General features: G+C 47.9%; 1 protein-coding gene across 3 annotated transcripts in view; it reads right to left on the bottom strand.

Moving 5' to 3' along the window:
• The window catches only part of PLXNA4 (plexin A4), a 475,791-nt gene that overhangs the window by 113,327 nt on the left and 340,900 nt on the right, over positions 1-21,564 (bottom strand). For all 3 annotated transcript variants that reach the window (XM_030479279.1, XM_030479280.1, XM_030479281.1), the window contains exons 6-9: positions 10,055-10,178; positions 6,400-6,553; positions 3,624-3,723; positions 1,027-1,141 (exon numbers count right to left, since the gene is read on the bottom strand). In XM_030479279.1, the coding sequence (XP_030335139.1) occupies positions 1,027-1,141; positions 3,624-3,723; positions 6,400-6,553; positions 10,055-10,178 (493 nt within the window). The remainder of the gene's footprint in view (positions 1-1,026; positions 1,142-3,623; positions 3,724-6,399; positions 6,554-10,054; positions 10,179-21,564) is intronic.

Genomic DNA, 21,564 nt, shown 5'->3' with positions numbered 1-21,564 from the left:
TGGTCCAGCAAATTGTCTTGCCTGGAGCATGGGCTGAGGGTAGGTGAAGGATCACGTTAGGTGCTAGACACACACAGGGAGCAGTGGGGATTTCATCCTCTGAAGGCAGCACACGTTGAGTCTTCAGCAGCCTGTGCCTGGAGGTTCAGCAGTATCACATCTCTTAATGGCTACTGGTCCCTTGGGCCAGGCAAAAAACGAACCATCTCAGGTCATTTACCAGACAGGCCAGGATGCTTTCAGACCATTCCTGACCAGGAAGTAATTAAGTGGCTTCCTATTTGTATTCTCCTGAGCTCCACTTGTCTGCAAGTGCTCATTAGTTACAATATGAGCCAGACAGCATTTGCAGTGCAGCAGCCAGCTCTGTATTAAGCCCCAAGGTCCAGTTCAGCTCAGTGACTGGCAATGAGGCTTCCCTAGTCTCATCTGGAGGCAGTTTGATGCAGTGGCTATTAGGTACCTTACCCACGAAGCGTGGCTGAAATCCACTAACACTGTGGATAGAGCCCTAAATCCATTCTCAGAAGCTTGGGGAATCTGCTTAGAATCATACAATCATGGAATCACAGAGTGGTTTGGGTTGGAAGGGACCTTAAGATCATCCAGTTCCAACCTCCTGCCACGGGCAGGGACACCTTCCACTAGAGCACGTTGCTCCAAGCCCCGTCCAACCTAGCTTTGATCGCTGCCAAGGATGAGGCAGCCACAGCTTCCCTGGGTACCCTGTGCCAGCGCCTCATCACCCTCGCAGTAAAGAGCAGATGCATGCCCAGTCTTTTCACAAGCCTCCCTGTCCAGGAGCTTGTAATGAATTCCCAAAGTAACACAATCCCTGTATTGTGTGGGAGGGAGAAGACAGCTCCCTTGGGGTCTGCTAGAGCAGAGCAGAGTAGAGCTATCTGCAGAGGAAAAGGTGAGGGTCACCTGGAAGATGAACAGAAGAGGAGGAGGAAGAGGGTGGAGAAGGTTTCCTGGTCTGACCAAGGCCAACATACATATCCCATGCCCTGTGCCCCTGCCTACCTCAGGCAGCTTCACTCGTCCCTCCTGGAAGGAGCAGGAGCTGGGGTCATGAGTGCAGACGTGGCGGTACTTGCACCAGTGACACCGGTAAGGGCTCTCCACACATGACAGACACCTGGAAAAAGAGAGAAAGAGCAGTCACTCGGCCAGTCAGGTCCCATCAGCCAACAGGACAGACCTTGAGGCTGATAGTGTGTCTCAGAGGGAAATATAGCCTGGCAAACATTGCTTTTGCCATCACTAACAGAAGACCACAGGCTTTGAACTGGCCCAACATCATCAGGTTGCAGGGTCATGCTGGACCTGGCATGGCCCGAGCTGGTTGTCACTGTGATCACAAGTGTCTCAGAGTAATTAGATAAATTAGATTGAATTCACATCATTGTAACTAGAGTAATAATAGATATTTGTTGTATTTTGGTTGCCTTGTTATGAATGTTATTCAGACAATCAACAAGTTCTCAGCTTCATACATAAGAGGCATTCCTTTTTTTGCCCATAGCAAAATCCTGAGTGTAACAAAAAATACCAGATCAGGGGATGGGTAGCAACTGCTACAGCCTTGCTGCATCCACACTAAGCTGCACTAGTGCCCTACTGGCAACACATCACAAGAAGGTAGCCAAGGGAAAGCCAAGGATGAAGGAGGGAATTTTCTCCCCCTGTGTCCCACAGACTTACTAGTGCGAGTTCTGCCCAGGGTGATGGGGGTCCTGCAAATCATAGAATCACAGAGTGGTTTGGGTTGGAAAAGAGCTTAAAATCATCCAGTTCCAACCCCCTGCCATGGGCAGGGACACCTTCCGCTACAGCAGGTTGCTCCAAGCCCCATCCAACCTGGCCTTGAACACTGCCAGGGATGGGGCAGCCACAGCTTCTCTGGGCACCCTGTGCCAGCGCCTCAGCACCCTTACAGGGAAGAGCTTCTTCCTTATATCTAACCTGAATTTCCCCTGTTTCAGTTTGAACCCATTACCCCTTGTCCTATCACTACAGTCCCTGATGAAGAGTCCCTCTCCAGCATCCTTGTAGCCCCCTTCAGATATCGGAAGGCTGCCCTGAGGTCTCCACACAGCTTCTCTTCCCCAGGCATATATCAACTGTATTCTTCTTTTACTCACCTCAGCAAAGAAGGAAAGACTATTGTAGCAGCTGCCTGGGGAGCAGAGGGTATATGTAGGAGGTTAGCTACTCAAGGTGTAGGAAAGAGCCATTCCCTTCATCTTACAAGATTTTGCTCTCCTAAGCCACATAGACCCTGTAGAGTAGGAGCTGCAAACACTTCTCCTGGCTGTATCACAGCACTGACTTATACTACATCACACTTTTCCTTTTGGTTTTATACTTAATATGACATCCGCTCACCAGCAACCAAACTGAGCCACAACAACCTCTCTGCACAAGATGACGCTCACAACTGCTGGTCACTCACACTGTTGCAGATCTTCATGTAGCTGCAGGCTCTGAACTACCTGAAGGGGACTTGGTAGGGGGGAATATTCCTGGTCCCTATGTGCTACTGAGTTTTTAATAGGCAGGAGTGAAAGAATTGCCAAGTTGAGCTTGGCTGAGCCCAACAGACAGCCACAGTTCCAGTCTCTGTGAAATCTTGCTCAACTCCAATCTACTTACAGCTCTGGTACAGCTTCAAATTGGTAACAAGTGCTTGCTCTGATCCATCAAATTAAAAATGGATAGTGTATTATAGTTTGTCAAGTAAGGAACCAAAACATGCCATAAATATTTAACACCACCATCTCTCCTGCTCTCCCCCCTCCAACACTTGCTTTCTGACACTGTTTGTCAAAGCAGCAGGAACATGGAAATAGGATTTGCCTTTCCTTGTGGGTTGCTGAGCCGCAGTAATTATCTGCTTTTGGCACTTCTGATGACTCAGTGGTGGGGACAGAGCCGCTCAGCCTTGCTCAGGGGTGGAGCAACCTGCTGCAAGAGGAAAGCTGCAGACGCGCTCTGGTGGGGCAGGTCCTGAACAGCCCTGGGTACCAGATTAACCCCATAAAGATGGGGTGCAGGAAAGGAGCTCAAAGGATGGAAAAGGTGGTGTTGAGGGAATCAGCTGGGTGTTCCCTGCTCAGTTCACATCATGCAGGAACTAGAAGCTCCTGTCTTGCCAAATCTGAGAGTCCAAGCCTATGCTAACCATATGTAGCAGGCTCCTACTGGTGGGACTGACAGCATGGGTAAGGGTTGGAGGTGCATAGGTATGAGCAGGATCCAGCCATCCACAGAAAACTGCTAAATAGGAAGATGAGGGGCTATTTGCTGAAGTCATGACTTGCTTTTAACTCAATTCTGTGATGAACTCCCATTAATGTGATGCTCCTCAGCATCACATGAGTGGCACAAGAGGACCTACACTCCTCAAGACCATGCCTTCCTGCAAAGGAGGCTCATCAGCAGAACAAGTGGTCACTGTACCACACTTGTTCTTATGAGGGACACCACCATGCTGAATATCACACAATTGACCTTGACCCCTGGCCTACACCTAACTGAAGGACACATGGGTCAGCAGTGGGTTCTAGGGCAGATCCAGGAGTGGAATGGAAAGCAGACACCAACAGAAATGCACATACGAGTTGTGGACGCTGCAGTTGTAGAAGACGAAGCTGGTGCTGGCAAAGGTCATACCCGTTTCCTTGGACTTGAGCTGAAGCTGGACAATGTGGTGGTCTCCTGGGGAAAAAATAGACACATCAGTAGGTGATGGCTTTGGTAGCCTAATAAAGCCATATTGGCCATGCCACCAGACTGAAGCTAGAGCTGTCTCACCGTACCTTGGCTAGTCTAACCTCAGTAGATATAGAAAGTGAAGTAAAATCCTTCCAGACCCCAGTTCTCCACCCCTCTTATGGTACAGGGGTGATGGAATATGTCTTCATCACTGGAAATTACCATTCCTGGAGCAGAATCTGGGCTGGACGATGACGATACGTCTAGACCATACCTCACTTATTCCAAAAATATGGTAACTGAAGTCATGGAGTGGTAAAGCTAAGCTCAGAGAAAGGATGCAGATGTCTGGAATTAAGAGGCTGTTAAAGTTCCTTCTTGGTGCTGGTTCATTTGGTGTCTCCAGCAGGAAGGGGCCTATGGATGATTTGACTGCTGGACCCAGGCATTGGTGGCCTGTGCATACGCTGTCTGAAGGATAAACGTACCTGCTTCCCTAAGAGGAAAAAGAAAGGGCTAGTTTTTCCTCACCATCCTATCTCTGAATAGGGCTCAATACCCAGGACAACCCGAAATAGGCCACCTCCAGATCCTGCCCCCAAAGACAAGCTATATCTTGAGAAAGCAGGATGAAGCAATGAGTAAGGAGGACAGATACCATAACAGTGAGGATAGGGTAGAGGCTCCCTCTCTGCAACCTGGGAAATGCCGGTGAACAGGAAGACTCCCATGTGAACAGTTCCTCCATCTTCACTCACCCCATTCACCCCAAGGTCCATTCATCCCAGCCTTTGGCTGCAAAGAACCCACCTCAGTGTGAGAGACACCATAAGCCATTGCACCTCCAGAAGGACCCACCCCTTTCCATAGCAGACCCATTGTCAGCAAAGCCTGCACCTCAGCTCCTACGCACCATCTCCTCATTCCCTTTCCCACTGCTCCCAGCCAACTATTACCTCTCCCCACAGTGCCAAAAGCCCTACTCAGAGCTCATCAGCTGTGGGTAATGAGTGGGTCCATTAATTGCAGTAATTTGGTGGGGCAGGGACCCATGTTTAACTCAAGACTTCAACCTGGCTGGTCCTTTCACCTCTCTTTTTCCTCCTTCCCTGAAAGATCCATTCATCTATCAGTCCAAAGCAAACTTGAGAGTTCATGGCAGTGTGTGTCCATATGCACACTCACCTACAGACACACACACAGATGCACACACAGACCATGTACTTCACTAACTACATTTTGCTGCCAGTGCTTGACTCTGCTGCCCATCTGCTGCCATCAGTTTTGACAGTTCTATGAACCACGTTGGATTCAACAACTTTGCCAGCACCTTGCATATATTTTAGGATCATAGAATGGTTGGAAAAGACCTTTAAGATCATCAAGTCCAACCATTACCCCAGGAAATGGGGTGTGAGGATGGGATGGCCCCAGGGACCAGACTTGCTATGCATCCTTTGGTTCAAATCCAGCTTCTGGCACTATGGGTGGAGGACTTGGCCTACATAGAGGTGCAGAGCACCAGCCACTGCTGGTTTATCAAGCTGCGGGTGCCCATCTTCTCATTTCACATAAATCTCTCTCGCTTGTTCTGCCTCCAGCTTCCACTGCTATTTTTGTTTGCTGGTTGATTATAGCCTGGCCTGGGACAGATGTCCATAGCAAGGAAATAGTTTCTGGCATCTATCTTAGCAGGCAAACACGACAGATAACTCAGTGGGACCTGAAAATGGTAACAGTGCTCTGGGGGCTTGTTTTGGGACCGCAATGGAGAGAACACGCAGCCCTGTGAGGCTTGGGGAAAGCAGAGATGATGGTGACAGTTCATGTCATTTCATTTTCTGTGTCCCCAGGATCCTCAGAGACAAACTTGACAGTAAATTCTTGTAAATTTCTTGTTGAATATTCTTGTGAATACAAGAAGCCAAGAACAAAAATGGCAGCATCCTCTCTGCATCTTTTGGGGTGAACAGGGTGAAGGTTTATATAGTAAGTCTCTGCAAAGAGACACAGGTTCTCTTGAAAGCACCTAGAAAATTAGTTGGAAAAGGGGAATAAAAATAGAGCAGGAAGCTGGGAGGGGGTGGACACAGACACATCCTTGGAAACAAGGTATTTTTCTGTGCTGGACCACTTTGGAGCCAGTAACAAACCTGGAATGGCTGAAAGGGACAAAGACAAGAACCTGAGATTACAGATCTAAATGTGGGAGGAGCAGGGTGAAATTACAGACAGGGTCATTGACGTCTGCAGGACTTTCTGGTTGCTGCATGGGGTGGGATGTGTTAAGAGCACACACAGCCTCATTCCCTGGGTTGTTTAACACCAGTCTGGTCAAAAGGTGAATGAATATCCCACATCTGCCTCTTGTCTTTGTTAGATATATGCAACTGCCACTCGGTGGCAGTCTGAAAACATATAGCATCACACATATCAGCACCTTAACGCAGGTACTGGCATAGCAGCTCAGTGCTTGCACACGTGTACACACATAAACACACACACATTCAGACAGCTCAATGTGCTGCTGTGCAGCTCCACCAGCACAGCACCCCACCTACTCCCTGTGCTCAGGGTCCCAAACTCTGCTTTGGGAGAAAGAAGATAGAGAGACAGAGGGATGTGGGGTGAGGAAAGGAGGGAGAAGTGGTGCAGATAGAGGAGCTGTGGGGTACCCACCATTCTCTGTGACGATCTGGGGCACTTCTTTGGCAGCTGGTGAGATGCACTGGATCTGACTGCCCACCACCAAGCCATCCATCTCTGAAAGGTCCTCGAAGGTGCAATTGACTCCTGCTGACAGCTCGGGCACATTGTAGGTCTCCAAGACCAGCTGCAAGCAAAGATGAAGGGAGGAAAGAAGACATAGAAGAAAAAAAAGAAAAGAGAGAATACTAAGCCAAACTACAGAGCTGGGTCAGCAGGAGAGAATTACACTGGAGAGGTTGGACAAAGAGCCTCTTGCTAGAGAGAGCATCCTCCTTCAACAGAAAGCAGCGATTCAGGAGAGGGATGTGTGTGCGGAAGGGGAAGGGGATGAGATGCTGATGCCAACACAAGTGGTACGTGGCTATGCAGGGACAACGGCACTGCATCCCAGTGCTGGCTGGGTCAGTGGAGGGGAGGGAGTGCTCACTATCTGTCATGCAAGTGTAAGGTTAGGCAGGGAGTCTTTGGAGGCAGCCGTGAAGACCAGGGCTTCGGTGGCCCCCAAGGCACGCGGTTTCTGAGGAAGGTGACTACTACTCACAAGAGGCACTCTGCAGACTACAGAGAAACTGTAGCGCTCCAGTCTAACTCTCTACGGCCTGCTCTCCTAGCATCAGCAGATGGGGGAGCGCTCTGTCACCAAGTTCCTGTGTAAGGAGAGTCTAGTTACAGCCTTCAGTCCACCACAAAAAACACCCCGCTGTCTCTAGAGGCACAGCAAACCTCTCCTGCCCATCCCACCAAAGAAGCGGTTGGTTCTGGGAACATGCTATAATGGGGCTCCAGATATAACAAAAGCTGTGAAGGAGGAATTGCCCATGTTTTTGGAGTTCACAGCACCCACTGGTGTTACTATGTCATTGCTTGTGAGAAAGGAATCTCATGGCTGGTTTCTGCCAGGGAGAAGGACACTCATGCTACTAACTCCCCAGGTTCTGCACCATGGCTTTCCATCACTAAGGGTCCTGCCCAACCCAACAGATCATGTCTGAACAGAGAGGCATCCCAGGGTACTTCTAGAACCTGCTGAAGACTTAAGTGTTAGTATAGATTTAGTGTCGTGACCAAACAGCAGAGCCAACCACTTGACACAGGCACAAATGCAGGTGCTCTCCACACTTGCCTCCTCCAGGAGATAGCTGAGGCCCCAGCTGAGGTGAAGGCCACTGAAAGGAGACACAAATGCATGCTGAAGTGTTGTTTCTACCAGCACAAAGAACAGAGGAGGTCAGTCCAGGTGAAAAAGCAGGAGAGGATGATAACATCACATAATGCTCACTGCTCCCCCACATTGCTTCTGTCACTTAGAGAAAGTTTGGAGCTTCTTCACACTAGGTACCCTCAGAGGGAAGGCAGAGCAGACAGGCCTCAGTCCTGGCTGACATAAAGCCTTTGTGAGAGTATGTTCATTTTTGGGCAATGGGAATGGCAATGGGAAAAGAGAGGGGTTTTGTCTTGGATGGGGAGTAGGAAAAAGCTTTGGTTATTTGAATGGATTTAACACTCAGGCTAAATCCATTCTCCCTACTCATTAATACCCTGCTATCAATGGAGAAAGGAAGACTATTCTGCTTAACAAGTCTCTCTCTGAGCATGGATGATGCAGAATGAAGCTGTGCCATGCAGAAGATGACACCAGTGGATAGACCAATAGTGCTTGGCCACAGATGTCATGAGCCAGTGCACACTCTGAAGAAGCCCTATATCCCACAAGCCTGCTCTGCAAGTGCTGCAGTGAGGATATGGCCATATGGATACTTTCTCTACACCTATGGGCAAGAACTCAGTATCATTGACCCTTTGCTAAAACCCAAGTGAGAATCAGTAAGGACACCACCAGCCATTCATTCATTGGTGCTCCTCTTCTGGTTTCATAGAACCATAGAATCATAGCATAGTTAAGGTTGGAAAGGACCTTAAGGTCACCCTTAAGTTCCAACCCCCTGCCATGGGCAGGGACGCCTCATACTAGATCATGTCGCCCAAGGCTCTGTCCAACCTGGCCTTGAACACTGCCAGGGATGGGGCATTTACCACTTCTCTGGGCAACCTGTGCCAGCGCCTCACCACCCTCACAGGGAAGAACTTTTTCCTTATATCTAACCTGAACTTCCCCTGTTTCACTTTGAACCCATCACCCCTTGTCCTATCGCTACAATTCCTGATGAAGAGGTTTGACAAGAGACCATCTGTAGATGTGGATGAGCTTGGTCTCCAATCTGGGACTGGGCTGAGACTCCCATTGAAATATTCATGCAGATTATTGGGCAACAGTCAGATGATGGCAACTTCTGATCCCAACAGCTCTGGGTAGACTTGCCCTGGGAGTAACCTAGAGGTAAAGGTCTTTTATGCTGTTATCATTTCCAATCGCCCTGAGCCAGCAAGTCCCCCAGGATTCATTCTAACATGAAAGAATTCAATGACTACTGAGAGAATAAGAAAAAGGAACCTTGAACTCCCAGAAGAACAAAGAACTTAAGATGTCTCAGATCAGTTATGTTTGAAGCCGAGGAAAGTAAAGTCACAGCAAAGTTAGGAGACTGAAACAAAGCAGCAGTGATTGGACATGAAGGCTTTGAAAGGCCCATTTCATTATCACTGGAGAAACCCTAGCATTCCAAATCCTGTCACCTGGAACATGTCTGGCAGGTGCACTTTGAGCAATTCCATGGAGAGCTTTCAGGGTGTGGGGCTAGTGACCAACTTGTACAGAGACAGAGCTTCTGGGGCCTGGGTTATCGACTTACTTCCAGCTCAAACTAGTATGGCCAAGAAGATAGAGCCCTAGTAGTCTGAATTAAATGGGTCTCTGCCTTCTTCTCAGATGGCGTTGGGATCTCACCACATAAGGTGCTGCTGTCATGAGCGAGGGGAGAAACCACAAGCTGGTTACATCTTCAACAGAGATTTCTCATCTAAAGGCCAGAAAAACATCAGGATCATCTAATGCTCTGTCGGTATTCACTATGTGGCTTCGTTGAATGCTAATTTGAGTAGCTCAAGGCCATAAAGGTTAAACCTTGTTCTGAGAGAGATCACAAGAGATAGCATGAACCTTGGCAGCATCGGATTCCTCTGTGTAGCATCCTGCCTCTATGCTCTGCATGCCTTGTGCTGGAGCTGGAGCAGGGTGGAATTCTTGGTGGCTTAAGAAGGAGATATTTCCACCCAAGATGATGGGAACTTGGAGCTTACTAAAATAACTCATGGTATTCCTCACTTGCCCTTCTTCTAGAAGGTAATTTCTGACCATGACAATGTTCCTTGCTTGAAGTCCATGTCCAGCCATAACCAAATCCCTCTCCCAGAGAAGGAAACAGCTACTCTGGGTGCACGTAACACTTACAGGGCACAGAGTTCCTTCAGACCTGCCCTCATCTACTCAAAGCAAACAGAGAAATCTCTTTCCACACTTCTAGACAGGGGATAACCAAGGCCAAAATGTCCTCCCATTGCAACTCTTCCTTTGTGACAGTTGATGGGGAAGTTAATGGACTCTGGAGAACCTCTTGCATCAAGCTGCCAGTCCTCCCCACTCATGCTGAATCCAGGTGGCACATACCTGGCTCTGTGCATGGGCAGATTAAACCTGGGGGTGTGTGCAAGGATTAACGTTCCTCACCAATACGTTGTACTGGGAGACAGAGATGTTGTTGGGATGCACGGTGAGCCGGACACACTGCTTCATCTCCGAGGCGAATCTCCGAGGCTCGCTGGAGCGCTCACACCGCTCCTTCCTTGTGCACCTGAGCAAACGGGAACAGAGAGGGACAGAGTTAACACAGAGCCAGGCTGGGAGGATGAGGGCAACCCTGGGACATGGGAGGAGCAATCGTTTTGGATGGAAAGCCAACGCTGTACCCTTTGGGACTGCACTAGATGGAAAACCCTCCATCACGCCCTGGAGAGCCCTGGCTCCAGTTCTGTCAGCTGAGGGATCACTCCGTAGGATGGAGAGTGAAAGAACACCATGAAAGGAGAAAGAGTGATGGGTGAAAGCCCCATCCCGTGGGTAGAATGCACAGCTATAGAGATGCTCTGTCTCTCCGCTCATTTCGCAGGTACAGTCTAACCTTCCTTTAGGCAAACCCATAGCCCTGAGAACTGTCCTGTCCAGGGGCAGTGGGACATTGAGACATCTTAGGCAGGGATGTCCTTTTAGAGTAGCTATGCATAGAACATGCTCTTTGGCCATGCTGAGAAGACCACAAATCTGTTGTACATCTGGGCTGCTGGGAAGGGGAAGCCCTCCAATCCTCTGCTCAGCACTTCTAAGTACAGTCCATGGCAGATTAAGGGGGTTTTGGCATCTGGTTTGAAAGTGCCCAGGATGGAATCTTAAATATTCTCATGTTCCCAGTTAGTGACAGTGAAAGTGGTGGGTGCACAGCACCTGGGTGCACAAGCCCAAGAACCTCACATGTACTAATTGTTGTCAGTGTTTTCAGCACTGTCATTGTCTCTCATCTTTTCTGTCTGGTGTGAACAGGTAGCTGTGCACCCTGTTTCAATCCAGATTTGCATTAGCTTAGCATAAAACACATCTGTATTTTACTCCACATGTGCTGCCAAGGCCATCGCTTCAAGGAAGATGTCTCAGAAATCCACAGGGTTAATACAAAAGGACAGCTTCAACTGCATGCCAATTACCTTTTTGCCATTAAGCTAGTGTTATGGACTTGCACAGGGTGTCTTCAATGGATTTTGTTATTAGCAGTACTATTACCCCCCATTAAAACCAGCTATAAAGACTAAGTGCGGATGTTAAATTATTCACCCACTCCCAGGCTTCTGAGTCTTAGTTGTGAGAGCACATGGGGGCTGCTGGAGGGTTAACTCCAATCACCCCAAAATGTCCTTGCTCCCTGAAGCAGAGATTGTGATTACATGCATGGGACATTGCAGATAGGGATCTGTGTGGAAGGTGTCCCTGCCCATGGTAAGGGATTGGAACTGGATGAGTTTTAAGGTCCTTTCCAACCCAAACCATTACGAATCTACGATTTGCAACACATGCAGAATCAATCCAATGTGAGCCTGTATGTTACACAACTTGGAGGCTGGCCTAAAGCTTTAAGGCTTGGCTTATCTCTAGTGGCTAACAATAGATAAAATGAACACCCCAATCTCAAACTCAAATTGCTCCATCTTTCTGCTAGAGTTTTGTATTTCAAGTGGCAGGACTCATAAAGGAGATCTCTGCCACTCTCAGCACGCTCTCAGTTTGCTTTGCAGATTTGAGAGAGCAAAAGCAGCACTGCAGCTCTCTCCATTCCCTAGGAACCTTCATCCCATTAAGACTCCTTTAGCGCTGCCACATGCTGGATCAGGAATTTTAAATGTGCAGTCTCCAGAGGGTTGTATGGATAGCTGAAGAACTGCTCCCAAAACTGAGTCCCATATTGTGGAATGAAAGCCACAGCAAAATGGTGAGCTGAGATTTTTGTAAACATTGTTATAGAACAAATGGACACAGCAATCCCATCACAGCTCTGCAGGGTGTGGGAACTCCTCTCCTGAGAATAGCTGCGAAGGAAACCCTTTTGGGCTTGGTGTCAAAACACAAGCACCCAAATTCCTCAAGATCTCCCATTTATTTCCTCCAGCTGCAGCAGAACAGAAATATCTGGATTTGCTAAAATTAAATGGGCACATACCCAGGCTCTGTTCAAGTGTAATAACATGTTAGGTTCCCAACACATCCAGCCCATTTGCACAGGAGGACAACACATGGGGATAGGTTAGGCATTTAGGAATGTGGTTTGTATTCCCAGCCCCACCACTGAGCAGGGATATAATTATCAGCATCTTATCTTGCTGTTTACTAGTCATACGCATTGAAGACATGTTACTTTTCAGGCCAAAACCTCACTCTATATTAGATTGATGTGTCTTGGTATCTGTTGTAATGTTTGTTGCCATCCAAATGATGAAATGATGCAAAAGCAAACCAAACTAAGCCTGTTTTTAATATAATGTTAAAGTTGCAGTGTCAGGCTCTCAAGAATTAGGTACTGCCAAACAGAAAGGAGATTCTGCACTCCTAAAGCTTCTCCCTGCACTGACACACTGCAAGCTAGACTTTAATTACAGGATCACACATTATTAGTCCCTTTTTCCTTGGGTGACCTCAATTCTGCCACTTCCTAACTTTTGACCTTGACTCTCTGACTTTTTCAATGCAATTTATCAACTTAAAACAAAGGGAGAGACCCAAAATCACAACTGTGATTGGTGCTTAAGTCTGACGATGGGGGAGTTCTTCCAGACTGAACCAAACCAAGCTGGGCTCTGGGTCACAGGCAGAGTTCAGGCTCTCAAGTCAGCATCACTGACCTCTGCCTCGAGCCAGCAACATAATTCATCCCAGGTAACTGATCACAGCTGCTGCATAAATCAAGACTAAATGGATGGAGCTGCCTGCCAGTGGGTTTAGCTTGGTAAATGGGGGCTCTCCTTCAGAGTCTTTTGCCCATGGGTTCCCCCATCTCCTCTTCCTTGACCATTGCATGTGGAGCATCCTACGGGTTTACACACCACGCTTTCCCAGCTGAGGCTCTTCAGAAGCAAAACATGGTGGATTTTCAAGGGAGCAGAAGAATGACTTTCTCCTTCCACTCTTCTTCTGCATTGTTGAAATATTCCACCCTCCCCCAGGAGTGGGGGGAAACGGCAGAGAAAATCGTTTCAGCATGTGCAAAGTGTTGCCCTCCAGCACCAGTGTCTCAGATCCCTGACTCGCGTTGGCTGAAAGGCAGGAACATGGCAAAGCACCATGAAGGCAGCTGCCCAGAGGGGACATTACAGCCCCAAAACCATAAGTTCAGTAAATTGTAAGTAAAGGCAAATGGGACTTTTAATAACTAAGTACTTCCAGACACAAGCGCCTGCCTTAGAGAAGTGGTCACCTGGAAGGCAGCTGCCTGCACCCGGCAGCTGGACTGTAAAAGGGATAAGGAAATAGCCCAACCCCAACTAATCATATCTCTTGTCTCTGTTGAGAGTCAGCGTGTACTCGGGGCCCTGGAGCTTGCTGTGTCTTTGCTGCACTCTCATCTGGTGCATCTACTACAGCTTATGCAGAAAAAATACCTTGTACTGGCAATAACACTTTTGCTTTAATAAAATATCAGTAACTCAAACGTTCCGCTCTGGTGAGACCGTACTTAGAGTACTGTGTGAAGTTCTGGTGTCCCCAGCATAAGAGGGATATGGAGCTGCTGGAGCAAGTCCAGAGGAGGCCACAAGGATGATCAGGGGCTGGAGCACCTCCCATATGAAGACAGGCTGAGAACATTGAGGCTGTTCAGCCTGGAGAAGAGAAGCTGAGTGGAAACCTCAGGGCAGCTTCCAGTGTCTGAAGGGGGCTACAAGGATGCTGGAGAGGGACTCTTCATCAGGGACTGGAGCGACAGGGCAAGGGGTGATGGGCTCAAACTGAAACAGGGGAAGTTCAGGTTAGATATAAGGAAGAAGTTCTTTACTGTGAGGGTGGTGAGGCGCTGGCACAGGTTATCCAGAGAAGCGGCAAATGCTCCATCCCTGGCAGTGTTCAAGGCCAGGTTGGACAGAGCCTTGGGCGACATGGTCTAGTGTGAGGCGTCCCAGCCCACGGCAGGAGGTTGGAACTGGGTAATCTTTAGATCCTTTCGAACTCTAACTATTCTATGAATCTATGATTCTATGTTGGCTCTGTCAATATACCAAGCTCACTATCCACTGCTACACGACCTAATTCAATCCTATTCATGCTTTAACGAGTGTGTGGAACTCTCACCCAGTGGCATCCCATTACGCTTAAGACACCTAAAAGAGCATATTCCACTCCTGAGCTATTTGCATAAGATTATGGCGTAGGCATGGCACTTCTCTATATGTCTTAATAACACCTGCTATTTAATTATCAGCTGCATCTTTAACAATTGCAAGTGCCCTGCTTCTGTCCAAGCCATTAGTGCAAACACTAAGAAGCTGGTTCTACCGCTGAACCATGAGGGATGTTATTTCCTCTTCATCTCCCATGAAGAATAAATACCTCTAACACTAACCCTCTGTTCACCATCCACTAACCAATGATGTTAATAATGTTAAATTAATACTTTGTGCTTCTATAGCATATCTCATCAGAGGATCTCAAAGGGCTTTGCCTGCAGCTAATTAAACTTTATGATACCTCTGTGAGGCTGAAACATTATCATGCAAAGACAGGAAAGTGAGGCATGCATGCATGCATGTCAGAGAGCACATCTCATCCTGAGGATGAGATTAAGATCATGGTTTGGGACCCAAGAGATCATGGTTAAATCTCAGGTTTGCCACCTGCGGCCTAAAGCAACCTGCTGGGGACACAGATACAGGCTGTAGAGGGGTGAGGTACTATCCCACCTCTGCAGCGAGATGCTAAGGGCTCTTCTTCTGCCTTGCAAGGGCTTGGTTAAACCAAGCCCAGTCTCACTCCACCACCTCCAGGGTTTGTTACTAAATGTCCAAGGTTAGGAGGGTCAATCTGAACCCTAGAAATCTTTGGAGAGGATAAGCACAGTCCCAAGAGCTCCATGCACCTGAATAGACCAGGTATAAGACCTTCAAGCTCTTTGTTTTCCTTGTGCACATGGTAGAAAACAGTGATGCTGCTATTGCAGCGTTGTCAGCCTAACCAAAGGCATGTGGGCCATGTTCATGTCTTCATCTGCCTTTGCCTGTCATGGCCACCCCTTATGGGGTGGGGTGGAACAGGGGTATTTCTCTGCCCTAGATTTCTCTGCCCTTTCCCATCTCTTGTCCAACTCTCCATCCCACCACCGCCTGAAATGCCCAAGTTTGCTTTGGGTGACTCCTGATTCCTTAAACAGAGGGAAACAAGGGGAAGGTGCTGGTGAGCTCTCCCCTCCCAAGCAGAGTGCTTGGAGGTTGGCAGAGCTGCAGATGCTATTAGGGCCTGAGCAAGAGCATCCCTGCAGCTCTCATTTTTGCACCGGGATACAGAAACATGCTGCACAAACAGCTCTACAGACCAAGTTCTCTAGTGTTTCCCTGGCCATTCCTTAGGGACCAACTACTCCACAGTCCCATGAGCCATGGGCTTTTGCCTTAGTCATACCTGCCAGCAAGCCAGTGCTTAACATCACTGTGATAACAAATTAAGTGCATTAAAAGCCACCAGTGGCCCTTGTGCTTGGCCTTTCTAGTGGTAATGATTTGCTAAGACATGCAAAACCCTGATAAGACCACGCAGTGAGTTTCTCTTATCATTTGGGTATGCAGGGACCAAGGTGCTCAGCTGCTGCCCAGACCTATGTAGTGGCCTGGGGCCACAAGGCTATGGGGAGAGGTGGGAAGTTCACACCATTAACCAGATCCAGTAGTCGCTGCTGGAAACCAAACACCCTGAGCAGACAAAATAGACAGAGACAGATAGTGCTGGGAGGAGAAAATCAAGGAGGAAGTTTCTTTAAGTCATTTTATCTTCTTTTATGGTGGGGAGGTGGAAATAACACAGTTGTTAGAAAACCAACAGAGAGTCCTGACTGAGCCTGTCTTGTTCCTATGCAAAAAAGAAGATTCTGATTCCCTGTTTTCTCTTTTTTCCTTTAATTTTCCCAGAAACAGACTAAAACATCCAACTTCTCTAATATGAGACCCAAAAAAATAAAATGCTGTCAGTTTTCTGGCAATGGAAAAGGTCTTATCTGCAATTTTGCTAATTAAAACCAATTTCCAAGACAAAAGAGCGGTGATTGGATCTGATCAGAAATTGCTGCTGAGAACAGAGGGTTTGTGTATTTTAACAAATGGCAATTAGCACATTATACAATTATTTTTTTTTTTATTCAACGAAAAAGAAAAAAATAAGCTTACCATTAAAAAAATATAATAATGAATTCCCAGAAATCAAATCCAAACAAATGAATTCTTTTTGGAGAAGCCTCAGCACTGGATGCACAGCAGTTTTCTTCTGATTGCTTTTGCATTGCGAGACTCAACCTGGCAGTGAGGTGGGCTCATAGGGAAGAAGAGGCACATGAAGCCATCAAACACATAGCATTTGATGGCAAAGGACGAGGGAAGCAGCATGAGAGACAGCTCAGTGGTTTGGGTCAGCTCAGCAAACTGAAATGAGGCCTTTCCACCACCTCCAAACAGGTAATTTGTGGGCATCGTTGTTTTGCAAAAGGTTTTGACATTTCAGCTTTCCTTTCTGATTCGAAAGGGTGACATTTCCCTCAGGGGACAAATTCACTCACTCTTTAACAGAATAATCCTGGCCACCCTTTCCTTGCACCTTCCTCCCAGTGCTGGTAAATTAGATGTGGCAAGTGGGAACCAGCACACCCCATTCACACCAGAAAGGACCAGTCACCAGGGCAGGATGTTTTGATGGGACACAGGCTTCATTTCATGTTGGCATCCCCATTTGCCTCCCCAACCTGTCCATTGCTGGGCATGATGTGGTAGTGCCAATCACACTGGGGTCCTCAGCTTGTGTAAGATGGAGATGTTGCGCCCATCCTCATCTCTTCCAACTTCTGTGTTTACAGCTTGGACACAGTTGCCATACTTCTCTCATGTGTCTTTAGTTTTTACCTTAAATTCACCTTTCCTTCTCTCCTTCTCAAGTTCCCTGTCTGCCTCTTTGACTCTTATCACCAGGGTTGTCATGTGCCTCCTAATCTTCTCATGCCCGGTCATGAGAAAATAGGATATTTGGAATGAGAACATGGGTCTGGGTGGAGTGGGAATGGGGAAATGGGGAGAAGGGAGGATGGTGGGGACAAAGGGACCAGCAACCAGCTTGCACGCCCCAGACTCTGTGGGGACAGGGATGTGCAGGGCTGCTGTGAACACCCACATGGTCTAAGCCACAAGCACTCCCACCCCTTCCCACATTTCATAGTCTGAGCTTTCTGCCCCCTCCAGTGGTTTCCTTGCTCAAGCATGTTGGACAGATACATCCAAGGAGAAAATTCAGGAGGATAGAGAGGATGAGGCAAACTTTCAGGGAAATCTTATTTAGGTGTCAGTTAGAGGACCCTGAGATGTTCCCAGCCATCCTGGAGCAAGACAGGGCAGGAGACAATGATTTTTCCATTTCTTTCATCTCTTTATCTCTGAGGGAAAATCTGAGATTTCCCAGCCCACCCAGAGCCCATGGCAAGGCAGGCTGTACCTGCAGGTAGCTGGCAAGGGTCAAATTGAAGAGGGTCCCCCATTCTTAGATCAGAACAACAATTTGGGATCCTGAAATCTAGTGGGGTGTGCAGGCATGACCCAGTAGCAGCTCTCCTTTCCTCCAAGGGGAAGGGTCACTTGTCACCAAAATAACATACAGGGTGTCTGTTCCTCACAGTCATCAGCTTTGTATCACACCAGCTTTTGTGTCGTGAGTAAAGCTGGAGCAGGCTACATAGCCTGGGAGGCGACTTCTGGCATCATGGCATCACTTGGGTTTTATTCTCTTTATGCAAAGCCAGACAGCTTCTGGTAGAGGGTTATGTCCTACTAGTCTCCCCAGCCCAACTTCCCAGCATCACCCAAGAGTCTCTGTCCCTGCTCTGCCCAAAGTCCTTGCTCAAAGGCTGAAGGGGATGTCAACTCGAACACCAGCCAGGTATGGTTGATGTCTTTTGCAAGGTGGTCAGCAGAGGGAGCTCAATGGAAGCCAAGTCCAGACCTTCCTAACGGCATTTTCAGTCAGGGCTGGGGTCAGGAGTCCTGGAGAGGCATTGCAGGACACAGAGATGCTGTAAAGGCTCTGGAGATCGGAGCTGTCTGGCTGTGACGATCTGAATCAGTTTCATTACCGTAGTCCCTCTTTCAGGATGAGATGCAATATGACAGCTTAATTTCTGACTGGGGAAAAGTGTTTGATTTCCCAGTTGGGAAGAAGGATGAGACAGGAACAAAACAAAAGGAATCTGGGGACATAACAAGAGGCTTGTTTTAGCCAAAGTCTGACCAAGGTGTGGAGCTGGCTTTGCGTCTCCTGAGATGTCTTTATCACAAGGGGGGAACAAGGCTGGGGAAGGAAGGAGCAGCTGAAATTCCCTTTTCCCTCTGCTGGAGCCAAAGCAGTTTTCCGTCTGGAGTCAGAAAAAGGAAGGAATATGCAACCCTATTTGCAAGTAAAATTTAAGGTCAGTTTTAGCAATGTTTTGACATTTCCAGGCTTCCTCAGGTTCCTGACAATGGGAATGCCATAAATGTCGAGACGAAGGCATAACTGACCTTAAATTTCTATGGTGATGTGGCCAATAGCCATTCCTCCCTGCCTACTCTTTCTGGCCTCCAGGTTGTCTTCCATCCCTGCAATGGATAGTTGGAATTTAGCTCTTCCTGCCATGAAGGAGTTAAATCTTATCCACTGCCTGGGAAACTCCATTCAGGAAAGGCAGGAGATGCTATAGCAAAAGAAGGATAAATTCGAGCTGAGATCATAGGTTGGAAAGGATCTTAAAGCTCATTGAGTTCCAACCCCCCTGACATGGGCAGGGACACCTTCACGAGAGCAGGTTGCTTCAAGCCCTGTTCCTGGGAAATCTTTCTTGGCAGTGAGAAGAGGGGAAATTCATATGCATTTTCATATGCATCCATGGAAGGAGTTGAACCCTTGTTTTCATCTTTGACTCTAACTACAAACAGGCTCACGTCCCCCAAAAACTTGCGCTTTGGGCATCAACAATGAGTGTGGGCTCTTAAAGAGAGGGAAAAGGCCATAGGCGTGGCCTGGGGAAGTTAAAGCAGTGGGGTTTTTAACTAGTGGCATTTGGGGACCCAGAGGTCTGTGGGTTCTTTCAAAAAGACATGGAAAATATAACTCAAGATGCTGAAATTAACTTTTTGGGGCTTTGCATCTTCCCAAAGCCATATTTCAGGGACCACAAGCCACAAAAAGCTTCAGACCACAAACCAAAGCTCACCCCCAGCCCTGCTCTTTTCGATATCCCAGCAGGGACATCCCTGGTCCCCTCCATCCTTAGGCTGTAGTTTGAGGAAGGATGTGCTGTTTACCAAATCTTCCTCTTCTCACAAGCCTGCCTGCTGCCACCGACCCTGTCACTTAGCCAAAAGGAGTGAGGATGCTAATTGCTCTGCCTGCTAATCTATTCTAATGCATGGTAATAGAAGCCGAGTTTCTGCCCTGATAACTCTCAGGGCTTATGCTGCAGAACGGCAATCCCACCGCCTGCCCCTTATCTCTGTCCCCAGGTGGGCTCCTCCCTCTATCACAGCAATTGTATAAACCCACCCCTGGAGCCCCACGGGGCGTGGGTGCAAGGGATTTATTTCTCCATCTCCTGCTCTACAAAGCCAGGCACTCCACTAGCAGCATCCCTCCCCCTTGCTTTAAGGCATTTCATGCCCCTTTTTTCCTTTCACCCCCTTTCCCCACGTTTCCAGAGCTGCAGATTGCCTTGCCCATGCTAATCTTGTCTGGGGGGCCCTGTTTTGGTCCATCAATTGCAACCTGCTCCTCAGCCTGTGAACAAAGGTTCAGAGGTGGCCCAAGGACCACACCAGCTCATGCACCACTGGGGTGCAGCCATGGACAAGAGATTTGTGTGTACACGTGTGTGCCTCTGTAGGCAGATCCCCAATGAGCATTTGGATGGCTCATTCAAGCCTAAGATGAACGGGAACATTTCACATGCAAATCCCTGGAAACTTGGAGCCTTTGTCTAATGAAGAATTGGAAATTGTTTGTTGGCAGAGAGGGAGGAGAGTGTGGAAATGAGGGAGGGAGTCTGTGGAAGGTGATGTTGAAATACACTCTTCTGTTCCTCCTATGAGAGCTGTCGTGTTCAGAGAGATCTCAAAAAGCCCCATCAAGCTTTGCAGCATCAGTCAATGGCTGGGATAGAAGAACTTTGGGGTGGGAGCTTGGCTTTAGGTGGGTGCTAGCCTCAGGTTGCAGGTGATGGTGGCGTTTCAGCCCAGGCAACTCTACTTTCATTGTCTTCAGTGCCCATGATCAAGGCTGCCCTGATGACGCCTGGAATTTGTTGATTCCCACCTAACACTGCAAACTCACTTGAAACTGTGACTAGAAGTAATGCTGGCAACACACAGGTCCCAGAAAGAAAAGTATTCCCTGCTGTAGAAGCAGTCTGAAAACTACCAACATTCATGTTTGACACCTGAGAGGATGAGTATGACCTGCCTTCATCCACTGACCTTTCCATCCTCCTACAAGGGTCAAAGGCACAAGGAAAGGACATCTCTGCAGCTGCAGGGTCTCTGCTATACTGTTCCTTAAACCACAGCCCTCCGACTCCTTTTGTTGCTGAACCAACCAGGCACAACACAAGCCTGGAAGCTAAAGTTGAACCTCAGAGCACAAAATCACAAGCAGCTAAAGACACACATGTGAACCGCAGTCAGTCCAGAGCACTGAGGTGGTCCACAAGAAAGAAATGACAGGAATCTGCTTGGAACTGTCTGTTCCCATCTGCCCATAAAAGACAAGGCTTCAAATGAAGATGGAAAAACCCCTGAAGACTCAGCTGAAGGCTACCTGAGTAATACAAGCTTCTGTCTCTGAGGAGGCAGTAAAACAACTCTCCCAGCCCTGAATTCACTTACAGTTAGTTTAAAGAAAATTAAAAGAGAAGAAAGCGAGAGAAAGGGAACAAGGTTCTGAGATAAGGCAAGTAATTAATGAACAAAATTACTTTTCCCAGAGAGCATCCTATCATGGTGCTTCCTATTCGTGCTAATAACATTTGTGAGTGTCTTTCCCCACAACCTGGGTAGATAACACCTACGCTCTCCCACACTCCTACATGCTCTCCTCTGCAAGGGTTGATGCAAATAATTTGTTCAAAGGGACTGAAGTTCTTTTTGTTCGTGGCCTGATTTGGATACCTGGGAACGTCATCCCTGAAATCTTCGTGGGAGTTTCTCTCGAGTAACTCCAGAGAAATGTATTTGGTCTTTTCCCTATAACAGAATCATAGAATAGTTAGGATTGGAAAGGACCTTAAGAGCAGGTTGAAGGAGGTGATCCTGCTCCTCCGTTCTGCTCTCGTGAGACCCCACTTGCAGCACTGTGTGCAGTTCTGGTGTCCTCAACATCAGAAGGACATGGAGCTGTTCGAGCAAGTCCAGAGGAGGCCACGAGGATGACCAGAGGCT

Source organism: Strigops habroptila, chromosome 3, assembly GCF_004027225.2.
Source record: "Strigops habroptila isolate Jane chromosome 3, bStrHab1.2.pri, whole genome shotgun sequence".
NCBI classification, from domain to species: domain Eukaryota; kingdom Metazoa; phylum Chordata; class Aves; order Psittaciformes; family Psittacidae; genus Strigops; species Strigops habroptila.
Note: the sequence above shows the minus strand (reverse complement) of the source record. Positions and strands in the feature narration are given on the sequence as shown.